Here is a 13,381-nt window from a genome sequence, read left to right as displayed (position 1 = left end):
AACGTTGAAACTGTAGACGAGCCAATTGAACACTTACTCTGTAACTCTATTCCTCAGCTCATTGCATTCATTCCTAAGCCTGATGTATTTGATGCACTTGCCACTATCTGCAGTAGGAGTGTGAAACTGTGGTCTGCCAGTTTGAATTGATTCTCTTTTGCAACAGTAGTCTGGGAAAAATCCATACTCCAAGGGCCTCTGTAAATAAAGATACAAGACTGAGAGAGTGCTTGGTTTGTAAGAAAAGGAGACATCTTCTATCCCTTTGCAGTGATGAACAAATGTTGATGGTTGTATTCACGTCACTCACACATTGACAGGAGAATAACACTCTTACAAAACTTTCAATTTGTAGCATTTATAGATAGTTCCCATCAAGTGTTCTTCTCTAGTCGGAACAGATCGAGCCTAAAACTACCTTATTCAGGATCACAGATCACAGAGCACTGAACTGCTTTTACGTCTGACTGCATTTTATTAAACACTGTTCCCATCTCAATAATACAGCTTATTCGAACTATCAGTGTAACTGTGTAGTAGATTTTTAACATTTAATAATTACTTAATCTACCAAAAGATAACTAACATTTTAGCAACATTCGTTTTAAAGTTCTAACAATTATGTGGGCTTTTTCTGATCCTGCATCCATTATTAATCCATTTCATGCTGCATCAAATGGATGGCAAATCACCTGGACTCTATGGAGTCATGCTGTGTGGCTTTGCAGGACATTGTTTGGCACAGTATTGCTGAAATATGCAAGACAAGACTGTTGACAGACAATGTTTTTTGGAAGTGAGTTTGAGACCATGCAGTGATTTCAACTACAGAGTCACATCTGTTTTTAATGCAGTGTAGCCAGATCATCACCATCCAGTATTAGTCTACAGTCTTGTTCCTTTATTATAGAGATTTCTCCAGATTCTCTGAATCTTGTAATGATATTATGTACTGTAATTGAAGAAATACCCAAATTATATTTTTTATGTTTCTCATATTGTTACACTATTTGCTCACGCAGTCTTTCAAAGAGAGTAGAACCTCTTCTCAGAGACTCAATCTCTGCATTATCCTTTTTACTGCCAGTTATGTTGCTAACCTGTTGCACTTAAACCTAACTAGTTTGGAGATGTTCCTTCCTTCCTTATTCCTCCTATTTTTTATTTTTTTTAGCATTACACAACTTTTTCAGTGTTTGATGTCTCTATTAACACTATTTTGAAAAATGTTGCTGGCATCCAATTTAAAATGTGTATATATTTTTATATAAAACAATGATATTTTTCGGTTTCAACATTTGATGTATTGCCTTAGCACTATTTCTATTAAGTTATAGGATTGAATTGCTTTGCAAACCTTCAAAATCTGTTTTTAACAACAATTTACAGAGTCCCATTTCTTTTGTAAATGAGAATTACAGGACAACCTGTTGCATCACAAACTATTTAAAGCATATGACATGAGTTTTGTGTGTCCATTTACAATGTTACAGAAGTAGCCATCACTGTATCAGAATGGAGCTTATCTTTAACTATTTTCTTTAGAAAAAGATACTACATAACATGTGTTATTCTTAACAGTATTATTGATTTATTGATTTATTTGTTTATTATCCAGTTCAAATTGAGTTGAGTTTTAACATCTTATTTTACCTCCAGTGTTTCCAAATTAAGATACCATGAGAGCTTTTCCTCAGTTCGTTCAGCAACTTCTTTTTTATTTCTTATTTATTTATTTAATTTGTATTGTTTTATTACTATTGTTGCATATTTTGTGTTCTTAACCTTAGGATTGTGGGGTGGTTTTTTGGGTCGGGGCTGTGGGGTGGGATCTTTTTCTTAATTTATTCTATTATAGGTTGTTTTTCTGTCATTACTCACTCAAAACACATTTTTACAGGAAAGATAAGACATGATGAGATAAGATAAGATGTTACTTTATTGATCCCCCGGGGGGGAAATTCAGTTGTTACAGCAACCCAGACATAAGTACAATCAAGAAGAAGTTTCAATAAGTAAAATAAATAAAACAAGATAAGTTAAAGATAAAAATAGATATAAAGATAGATTACAATTTAGATATTTACAATGTTACAATGGAATTTGGATTAGATTAAGATTCTATTATGTGATTTTATTTAATTTTAGCTCTGATTTCAAGGGTCTGTTTTATAAGTTTGTAGAGTTTTTAAGCTTTTTATTTAATTTTATTTTTTAAAGCTTCATTTTACTTTGCACTTCTTCTTGTTTTTATTGCCCACTGTAAAGCACTTTGTTACTTGTATTGAAAAGTGCTATATGCATAAAGTGTTATTATTATTATTTATTATTATTGATTGATTGATAAAGGTAGGGTGACTTTCCTCCCCAGGTTACACTGTTTCTGGTGTATCAGAATTCATGGTCCGTGTTTATTTTGTCTGCTTTGAGACAGCAGTGGATAATTTGCCACGAAGTCCAATGACAGGTCCACGTTTCACCAAAACAACCAAGAGCATAGTGACCACGTTTCTGTGCACTGCGTCACGCGCGAACACACGCGACGTCTGTTCCTATTCCCGGATTGGTGGTATCTGCCGGGAAACCTCCTCGTGACATGTCTGCCGGTATAAATACCCGGAGCCGCCCTCTCTCTACGCAGCCCTGGTTTATGAGGGAAAATGTATCGTCTCGGCCAACAGACTTTCTCCAAGATCGCTTTCAATTCCTCTTTATCGACTGTGCCGCGGGAATATTATCATTTTACGAGACATTACAGTAAAAGCTGGTCGTGTATTGGCTGATTTTTGATCACATTAGATATTTAATCTGCACGAAAATGCCGAGGAACAAGAAGAAGAACAGCAGGGGTAAGTAAGAAAGCGGGGCGGGAGCGTTGCTTTGGCCTAGCTTGTTTTGGCTTCTCCATGCTCGTGGTAGTTGTAGTTCTTTAGTGTTGTCAGTGCATTGACGGCAGTTGAACGTGTTGACGGGGAGGACTACAAACGTCAGGCCTGCGTCAAAACACAAAGCTAACTTAGCCTTTATCACACAAAGCCTTAATGTTGCTTAGAAGAACGTGGCAGAAGACTAAAAGTTGCTTCAATAATGATGTTTTAAGTTAAATAATTTGATTGGATAAACAATTTTAGCTTTTCATAACATGCTAAAGCTAACATTAGCTCATGCTGGCCGTTACCAGAGCTGACAGCTTTGGTTGCCAGATAACTTTATTTTTAAAAGTGGTAACGTTATACTTGTATGACACCGAGTTGACCGCTTTTCTGAACAAATTGACACGAATTCAAGTTATAATGATGTTTCAGTGTCTATAACTAGGTAGTAATGTTAGCTTAAACTCGATAGTGAGGTCGTGTTGTCGGCAGATTGACCTCAATTAATCTTCCTTCTGACGTCTCTGGTATTCACTCTGACGGCTGTTTTCTGACTCTACTGTACACAGGGAGTGGACATCTAATAACTATGTTGTATGGTGGTAATTGTTGTTAGTCTTTTTTATTTTGAAGCGACAGAAGGCGGACATTTTGGACTCTGGAGGGAGCAGGTTATGAAAAAACAGGCGGCGCCTGGTTCTCAGAAATCAGCTGTGGTGGAGGGAAGGTCCACGTCCACACATATAAAGAAAATAACCTCTGTTAGGGGGATAAAACAGGCTTTCTAAAGAGGCTGGGAGAGATTCCTATCACATTTCTGTTTTCATTTGTATTTGCTGGTTGTGACTTCTTTTGTCAGTTCAGTGTTAAACTTAACAAACATGTCCTCCCAGAGGGGAATTCAGGTCAGGCTTCAGACGCCTGTTGTGTCTGGTTATAGTGCGCCATTACTGAGGAAGTTATTCACTCCCTATTTATATACTAGTGGAAGGTTTTCATTAAATGACACTTCATGGCAAAATGTTAACTCCCTTTTAGCCGTTATTTTTCCACAACCTCCTACACACGTTGTTTACAAACACCTTTTAGTTGAAAATGTATGGTGGCCCTGAAGGACAAAACAAATTTACAAAAGATGAAACACTTTTACAAAGTTGGTGACAAATTTACATTTTATAAAACAGTTATTATTCATACACTATTTATATATTAATGGAAGGTCTTTATTACATGTCACTTCATTAGCTGTTATTTTTCACTCAACTCAACTTTATTTATATAGCACCTTTCATACATAAAAACATGCAGCCCAAAGTGCTTCATAGGATAACAGAGAGACCGAAAACAACAGCAATGGTACAACTTATAAAAGGCATGGTTATAAATAAATACAATAAAATTAATAAAATAAGTAATAGTGGAAAGAAAAGTTAAAAATAAGGTAGTGTTAACAAGATCAGATTAATACATTTTTTTATTTGATTTGATGTCTATATTTTGAGCATGTGAAAGTAAAATAGGAAAAAAAAACATATATTTAAATAGAAGAAATAGCTATACAAACATACAAGTAATAAAGAAGAAATAGTTATACAAACATACAAGTAAAAAAAGAAGAAATAGTTATACAAAAAAATCCAAATCAATCAGTTCCATTAGCAAGCACTGAAACATTTTACTTTACATGTTTCAAAAGGAGTAGGAAGAAGTTAAAACGTATCTAATCCTACCCCTTTATTCACTATTTTCTGGCATTATACGAGTGAATTCCTACAAAACAAATTGTCATAACCTATCTTCATATTTACACCTACAATCAAAAGCAAACCCCTCATGATTCTCAACACTTGTCTTCCTCCTTGTACCTCATGAAAATGACTTCTTTACACCTCTTCTTGAACTGGATTATGTTCTGACATTGCTGTAGCTCCATGTTGAGTCTGTTCCAAAGTTTTACACCACAGATTGAAACACAATAAATAAATAGATACATGAATAATTAAATGAGATAAATATATGTTAAAGCAATGATTCAGATAATAATGATCACAACCTCCTACACACATGTTGTTTACAAACACCTTTCAGTTGAAAATGTGACTGGCAACCACACAAGCAATGTGTGATTTGTAGAGCCAAGTGTCTACACATGTGTTGAAAAGATTCCCTGTTAGAATGATATTTACTCAAACAATCAGGTGTGGATTGAAGTTTGAGTTTGCTTATAGCACGTGTTGTCTTGTTTATGTCCGTGTATTAAGTAACTATTTTCAATACTGGCTAATTGCAGCATCAGCCTGTTCTGCGTGTGATGTTTACCAAGTCAACACGAGCGCCCTTGATCCTGACCACTTGGTACTTTTTCACAAGATAATAAAAGTACAGCAGGATAAGGTGTGCAAAGGACACACATTAGATAACTGTAGTGTCTGCTACAGCACCTGCATGGAGTTGCTGTTACATAACAAACATGCCCAGACCTGCTGCACTGGTTTATGGTATTTGATCTGATTTATAATTGTGTCTTTTTTCTCTCTCTAGGAGGGCAGCATGGACATGTGCATCCTTTCAGTGATGAGGATGCCTCCATTGAGACCCTCAGTCATTGCAGCAGCTTCAGTGACATCATGAGTGTCGCAGATGACGGTATGTATGCGCGTACACGTGTGAGAAGACTTTCTACATTCTTACTACTAAGCATGGCAGTGGGTGTTTCTGCATGTGCTTGTTTTCAGTTTGTGCACACGTCACCCAAAAGGAATGTGCTGTAAATACTGAGCTCTGTCTCTCAGGCTGAATGTTGCTGTGTGGCTTCTTCACAGGCGTACTTGAGCACACAATTTTTTCTACTGTATATCAACACTCCTCTAAACTTAACAAAAAACCTACCAAGAAAAGCCCATTTGATTCTACCCACACTTTTCAGTCCAGTTACACAGATTAAAACTGTGAAGCCTTTACAGATGAATATCCACTCACTAAATCTTGTGATGTTGCCAGGTGGAGAGGCCAATGAGGACGCAGCCCAGGAGGATTTCCAGTACAAGTTGAAAGGGTTCATAGACAGCACGGTGGACAAGAGGTAATAAAAAGTAGTGCATGCTTTTCAACTGTTTCCAAACACACGCTATCAGATGTTACAGGTGTGCAGGCTGAAATGTGTCTCAGCAGAGTTTAACCCACAGGTTCGACATGTTGAAATTAAATTGGCTCCTTTTCTGTTAAGGAGCAGTAAAGCCTTTATTGAGTTCTTAGTACAGGAACAGTGTAATTGATTTAACACACACGAGTTACCGATAAGAAACCTCCAATAAGGAACAAATATTCTAAGTAGGAATGAGTAACAGGGTTCAAAAGGCTTATATCTAGGAGGGCCTGCGTTTATAAAGCTGCTGTGAGTCACATTAGAAATGTACATGCTGCCCAGTTAATCTACAAATAGATTAATCCCCAAAAAGGTGAGTCATTGTAGACGTGTGTGACGTAATGTTATTTAAGAGGGGATTCCCCAGCAAATTCCTTTGACATGTCATAATAAATGTTGTTTATACTCATTACACACCGGCTTGAAATGAGTGAACACTCTGAACTTTATAGAATAATAATAATAATAACAATAATACATTTTGTTTAAAAGTGCCTTTCTCAATGCTTAAGGCTACTTTACAGAGGGATTTAAACACAATAAAATTAAATAACACGATAAAATAAATAAAAACAAGCAAAGTAACACCAAGTGGAACAGATGGGTTTTGAGTTTTGATTTGAAGAGGGGTAGAGAGTCAATATGTCTTATGTCTTGTGGGAGTGAGTTCCAGAGTTGGGGAGCAGAGCGACTGAAAGCTCTGCTCCCCATGGTGCTGAGACGGGCAGGGGGGCACAGAGATGTGGAGGGAGGAGGAAGACCTGAGGGAGCGAGAGGGGGTGACAATGTGGAGGAGATCGGACAGATACAGCAGGGCGAGGTTGTGGATGGCCTTGAATGTAAACAGGAGGAGAATAACATTTCTTATTTGATTACATCTAAAAAAAAAATGCTTACAGTGTTCATAATATTTGAAATTGAAGAGCATATAAGGCACCGTTTCATGATGTTTGACTTGCAGAAGTTTACATACTTGCTGACATGACATGAGCTTAGGCCCAGGGCCTCATGCCAGCCATGTGACAATAGCCGCCAAAGCAGCCAGAGCAGTGGAGAGTCCGGCATATATTGAGCTGATGTTGTTGGAGAGGAATTTGTGTTTTCATATTTGTAATAATGACCGTCTGTGTTTCTGTTTCCTCAGTGCTAAGACCAGACAAGGAGCACTGGACGGGCTTAAGACGGCAATGGCCACACGGATCCTCTATGAGTTCATCTCTGAGAGAAGGATGACCATCACAGACAGCATCGAACGCTGCCTGAAGAAAGGTACTGTCAGAGACAATCCAACAGTCAGAACAGCAGACATTTCTATTTCTTTAAGGCCTGTTAGATTGATGTGAAAACTAAACACCCACCCCCCTCTCCCCCGTCAGGTAAAGGCGATGAGCAGCGAGCGGCCGCCTCTTTAGCCTGCCTGCTGTGTATCCAGCTGGGCTCGGGCATCGAGAGCGAGGAGGTGTTCAAGAGCCTGAAACCCATCTTCAAAAACATCCTGGCAGATGGATCAGCGAACATTCAGGCCAGACAAGCAGTGAGTACCTTTTTTTGTTTTCTGAGACAAGGTACTGCATGTAGAAACCCATTGCATCAGTAGCCACACAGTACATGCTGCTGTTTGGATGTCTAGATTTTCTTGAAATCTGTTCATACTGAGGAAAACAGATGGTTCTGTTTCTCTTAAAAGGTGGCGACGAGTCTGGGCCTCTGTACTTTAGTAGCTGAAGATGACATTTTGGTGAGTTCTTGATCCTTTTTATGTGTTTTTTGTTTTGTTTTTTAGTCGTTTGATTCTACTCTATCAGTTAATTCATTCAGTCTTGCGGCTTTTACCTTTTCATTTAAAACTCCTCTCTTCCCATTGCAGGATGTGCAAGCTACCATGGAGTGCTTTGAGAACCTGTTCACCCGGTCCTATGCGAGAGCGGACGGTACGTGTCCTCTGGTTAATCCCCAGACAAGCGCTCTCCACACCAACGCTCTGCTCTCCTGGGCACTGCTGCTCACCATCTGTACCAGCAACCAGCTTAGAGACATCCTGCGCAAGTAAGACCCCCATGTGAACTCTGAAAATGTTAAACTGAAATCAAACATTTAGTTATTTGTAGCTCATGCATGTATTTTTCTTCTAATGACTTTGTTTTGTTTCGCAGACACTTGCCTAAACTGCCCAGATTGCTGGAAAGTGAGGATGTGAACATGAGGATAGCTGCAGGGGAGACCATCGCCCTGCTCTTTGAGCTGGCCAGAGACATGGACGCTGTGAGTTCAAACAACACTGTGTTGAATATCTAAGATGCTTTCATTCCTGTGGTACAGCGCAGTCCGTTATCATGACAAAAAAAGACTAAATTACAGTCCATATTGTTTCCAACAGCAGTAATTTAGTCCTGAACTGCAGAATGACTTTACAGCTTAACTCAGTGTGTTAAGCTACATACATCTTTTTATTCTGTGGATTGTTGCGTTCTTCTTTTCTGTCATTAAAGGAGCATTTTTATTATTTGTGTCTCTTCAGGAGTTTGAGTTTGAAGGCTGGGAGGAACTGTGCGACAAACTGAATGCATTGGCTACAGACTGTAACAAACACAGAGCCAAGACGGACAAGAGGAAGCAGCGCTCAGTGTTTAGGGACGTGCTCAAGGCTGTTGAGGTGGGTGTTCACTACATTTGTTTTTTCATTGACATTTTAAACTCTTCTTCTTCTTCGTCTTTAATTCTTCTTCTTCTTCTTCTTCTTCTTCTTCTTTAATTCTTCTTTAATTCTTCTTCTTTAATTCCTCTTCTTTAATTCTTCTTCTTCTTCTTCTTTAATTCTTCTTTAATTCTTCATCTTCTTCTTCTTCTTCTTCTTCTTCTTCTGTAATTCTTCTTCTTCTTAGTTCTTCTTCTGCATGGCAAATTAAAAGTACACTGTCTTTTCTTTGATCTTCCAGGAGGGCGACTTTCAGACTGAGACAATCCGCTTTGGGACTGAGCGTATGACCATCGACAGCTGGGTCAGAAAGAGAACCTACGATGCCTTCAGGGAGTTTGTGGGCTCTGGGATGAACTACCACCTCCAGGTATTTATGTCAACTTCATCAGTTGTGAAGTATCGGTGGAGCGCAGCACAGATTTATGAGCCAGTGAAATTAAAAACTTTGAAAGCGTGCAAGTCGACCTTTACTTTAATTACACTGCAGAATCCTGAGTTTGGGTTGGGTTGTTTAGTTTTCTCCTGCACTGACACAGCACTAAAACTTAATGAAGATCTGTAGGACTTCTCCATGCAGGAAGACAACACTAACGACTTGATTTAGGATAATGATGCATATTGTGGGGGAAGAAGTCATTACAGGTCTCTGGTTGGAAATTAGTCTGCATTATGGCAGGCAGCCAGTGCTAATGCAACATTTCTGGAGTAAAGATGACACAGTGGAACATAGTATGCTTGTGATGATGGTTTCTTAGTGAAGTATTTTTGTCTTTTAAAGGGGAATGAATTCATCAGAGACGTGTTCGAACTGGGACCACCCATGTTGGTTGATTCGGCGACCATGAAGGCCATGAAGATCTCTCGCTTTGAAAGGGTATGCACAACTTACATCATCTTAATCTAGTCCTGTCTACTAAATTTTTCATCTTCCACATTTTATGATTACTTTATCGCTACTTTGTAATTAAATTCTCTTATTTCTTTTCCAGCATCTCCACAACTCTGCTGCATTCAAGGCTCGGACCAAGGCCAGGAGCAAATTCAGGGACAAGCGGGTGGACGTGGGAGAGTTTTAATCTTTTTGACACTAGGAATATATTTATCAAGCCTCACTGCTTATTAGATGAACTGTCCCCATATTGCTTTGCCACTTAACTCCCCTGAAGTCTATTTAGTATCAAACCCTCACTGTCCATAGTGTTGTAAAGCAGCTTTGCTCTCAGATGCTGACATAGCCACATTGACACCTACAGGAGGTGGGTGTTTTGATAATTCAACAATAGTTTTTCAGGTAGAGTCTAACTTAATGTCTCCACACATGAACAGTGGTGTTGTACATATAGTGTATATTTTTCTCTCTCATTAATATCTATTATGTGGCCTTTCATGTTTTTGAACATATGTATTAAGTTATGTAATTTTGGCAGCATTTTTTTTGTTTGCACCTTTATAGTTTTGTTTAGTTCATTCCAATGTTAAAACACATCTCTACATTCTAATCCTTGTATGAATTTGTATTTCGTTGCACTACCTTCCTAACCCATAGCAGGTTATTATTGTAGATCAACGGTGAATATTGTGTTTTCTTTTGGTATTTGTTATGTACTCTAAAGGGCAAGGAGGGTGAAATAAACACTGAAAAGCTGAAAGAATTGGATCTCTTATTGTCTGTATAAGATAAGAAGGAGCTAAACTAACATAGCAACACTCCAACCAAATAACCCTGCAATCACATACGCCTTAGTGTCCCAGTTCACAAGTTAAGAAGTCTCTTATTTATTATTTATAACTTATTTCTAGGTCGCTCTATGTGAACAATAACAAACGGTAGAAGCCTTAAACAATAACACATATTGTCATAGGCAGTCAGAAACCTTGTATCTCTCACAAACAACTACTTTCCAGGAAGTAAAAAAAAAAATCCCCTTTGTTTTTCACATGACTTAACACTAGGCAAGGCAACTTCATTTGTATATATATATATATATATATATATATATATATATATATATATATTTCATATATGAGGGCAACTCAATGTGCTTTACATTAAAACATTAAAAGCATTAGAAACATTCAGACAAGCATAAAAGCGCACAATTAAATTGACAAATATAATAAAACAGAAAAGAAAAGGAAAATTAGAAATGTTAAAGATAAAATTAAGATTTGCATTTAAAGTGAGTTAAAATAAGCTAAGATAGGAAGGCAGGGGCAAATAAAAAAGCCTTAATCTTTGATTTAAAAGAAGTGGAAGTTGGAGCGGACCTACAGCTTTCAGGGAGTGTGTTCCAGATATGTGGTGCATAATGACTATCGGATTCAACCACAAGCTTTTTTGAGTACTTTGCATTCATTACAGTTTATAACATCTACTGGTAGGCATCAAAAGAGAGCAGTAGCATTAATTCATGCAAAAAAAATGATAAAATATGGAGATACAAGGTTTCTGTTTGATAGAGAGGATATCATAAATTAACAAGAATTTGTTCTAATTGTTAGATTTGAACTGAAGCCACATTTAACTTTTTTTATGTTCTATTTTGGGGCATTTTTGCCATTATGGATGGGACAGCTGAAGAGAGGAAATGTGGGAGGTAGAGGGTGAGTAGAACCAGTGACTTCTGCGACAAGGACTACTCACGTGCGTCATATGTGGGGCTCTCACATTTAACATTCTAAAGATAAGATAAGATAAGATATCCTTTATTTGTCCCACAACGGGGAAATTTAAGTGTTACAGCAGCAAAGTAGACAAAATAGTATAAAGCAAACAAGAGCATATAAAATAGTAATTATTAAAAAGTTATTAGCAATTAAAATTAAAGAAGTAAAGATAAGCATATCTTACAACATATACACACAACTAAATAAGTACATTTACAAATATTTCCAAAACCAATGACACGGTGATAATGTGCACAGACTTGTAGCCTAGGTATAAACAATGTACAGAACAGAACTGAGAAGATGGGTAGAAAGACGTATTGCAAATGTAAGAGGAGAAGGATGAACTGGACTGGGGAAATATTGCACTTCAGTCCGTTTTGGTGATGTAATTGTTGTTGGTTATAGAGTCTGACCACTGCAGGAAGAAAAGACCTGCGGTATCTCTCTGTGAGACACCGCGGGTGACGAAGTCTGTCACTGAACGAGCTACCTAGTATTGTTATGGTCTCCTGCTGGGAGTGTGACGTGTTGACCATCAGAGAAGATAGCTTTGCTATCATCCTCCTGTCAGCCACCACCTCCACAGGGTCCAGTGGGCAGCCCAGGACAGAGCTGGCCTTCTTCACCAGTCTGTTCAGCTTCTTCCTGTCAGCAGCAGAGAGGCTGCTTCCCCAGCAGACCACTCCAAAGAAGATAGCTGATGCCACCACTAAAGTATTATTTCTGGGAAAATAAGAAGTCACATCTTTCAAATCAACCAAAGTACTAAAACTCTGCACTTTCCAGGTTCCAATTTGAGTCTTCACTAAATATTACCCATCTGAAACTTTTCTGAGATATAAATGTCAGACAGTCTTGGGGAAGTGGTGACTCATAACTTTATTGAAAGACTTGATGTGTTATGTAAACCAGAATCCTGGATTTTTTAATGTAGATCTTTATCACCATATGCAAAGGTGCGGGCACATTTGAATTAAGGGTGTGATATCCCTATAGTGTCAGAAGCAAAAAAATAATTTATATTATTAACACTTAATGCAGAAGAAATGCAATATATATTAGATATGCAATGTGTATAAAAGATCCAAGATACTGCTGAGTGTGTTAAGTTGGATGTTGCCACAAGTTATTTGCCTTCTTGTGTAACTCCTGAACTCTGTGATAGATTTGTTTTCCTCCTACCTCTCGTGGTGTTAACCCTGTAGAAGCTTAAGTTTTTGGTGTTATGTCCTATTCAATTTGTAGTAAGGGGAAGTTCAAGTCTTATGTATTTATTCTTCAACATAAAGTGAAGGATCTGTGAAGTGTAGGTGACTGTTGCACTGCTTGAATACACAGGGTCTGCGATAAATCCTCTAAAACACCTTTATTAGTGCAGTACAGGATACAATAGGGCCCCAACATATATTGCACACAACACATTTGTTTCCCCCTGGTTCCACTTTAAGGCTGCCTTCTTTACAGAGCAGTGAAAAAATAATCTATTACAGCAGCCAGTGGTATATGTCACGAAGCTACAAATAGTCCCATCAATATTATTAGCCTAGTACCAAACACAGGCTTCAAGGAATGGATACCTCCTTTCAGCAGCCTCATACACCTCGGGTGAAACAACACTACCTTCAAGAGGAAGCAGCAACGTGAGGCTGATGCATTTTTCATGGCCTGTCTTTTGGCTTTCACCTGCAGGATGTTGCTGTAAAGCAAGACAGGAGCTTTATACCTGTATGAACCATTTAAAAGTAAAGAGATAGACAATATAACCTGTCATGTTTATGGTAAAACAATCAATCTTATGAATTTATGCTTCTAATTTCTTACAGCTTATAAACTACAGGTTATTTCCCTTTATCAGTCCCAGTATGAGAACATCTGCAGTGCACAAACAGTGCGAATAATGGTGTTAGAAAGCTTTTAGCAAAGTCCAAAAGGTTAGACTTTATCGCATTGTTTCTTGTTGCATACAAGCGTGAGAGGAGATTATGACTTGTGTTT

General features: G+C 38.0%; 1 protein-coding gene across 2 annotated transcripts; it reads left to right on the top strand.

Moving 5' to 3' along the window:
• Positions 1-2,626: 2,626 nt before the first annotated feature.
• ifrd1 (interferon-related developmental regulator 1) lies at positions 2,627-10,368 on the top strand. 2 transcript variants are annotated; one of them, XM_034673700.1, is made up of 12 exons: positions 2,628-2,849; positions 5,415-5,519; positions 5,874-5,955; positions 7,163-7,287; positions 7,395-7,552; positions 7,706-7,756; positions 7,886-8,064; positions 8,172-8,280; positions 8,537-8,671; positions 8,955-9,083; positions 9,495-9,590; positions 9,706-10,368. In XM_034673700.1, exons 1-12 carry the CDS (start codon positions 2,819-2,821, stop codon positions 9,790-9,792), a joined length of 1,287 nt encoding a protein of 428 aa, XP_034529591.1. In that variant the 5' UTR covers positions 2,628-2,818; the 3' UTR covers positions 9,793-10,368. The 2 variants fall into 2 exon arrangements, 1 of the variants encoding a protein (XP_034529591.1); XR_004629346.1 differs by having other exon boundaries at positions 2,627-2,849; positions 8,955-9,590.
• The last annotated feature ends 3,013 nt before the right edge of the window (positions 10,369-13,381 follow it).

The sequence above is a fragment of the Notolabrus celidotus genome, chromosome 21 (genome assembly GCF_009762535.1).
Source record: "Notolabrus celidotus isolate fNotCel1 chromosome 21, fNotCel1.pri, whole genome shotgun sequence".
NCBI classification, from domain to species: Eukaryota; Metazoa; Chordata; class Actinopteri; order Labriformes; family Labridae; genus Notolabrus; species Notolabrus celidotus.
The sequence above is the reverse complement of the archived record's forward strand: the minus strand, read 5'-3'. Positions and strand labels throughout refer to the sequence as shown.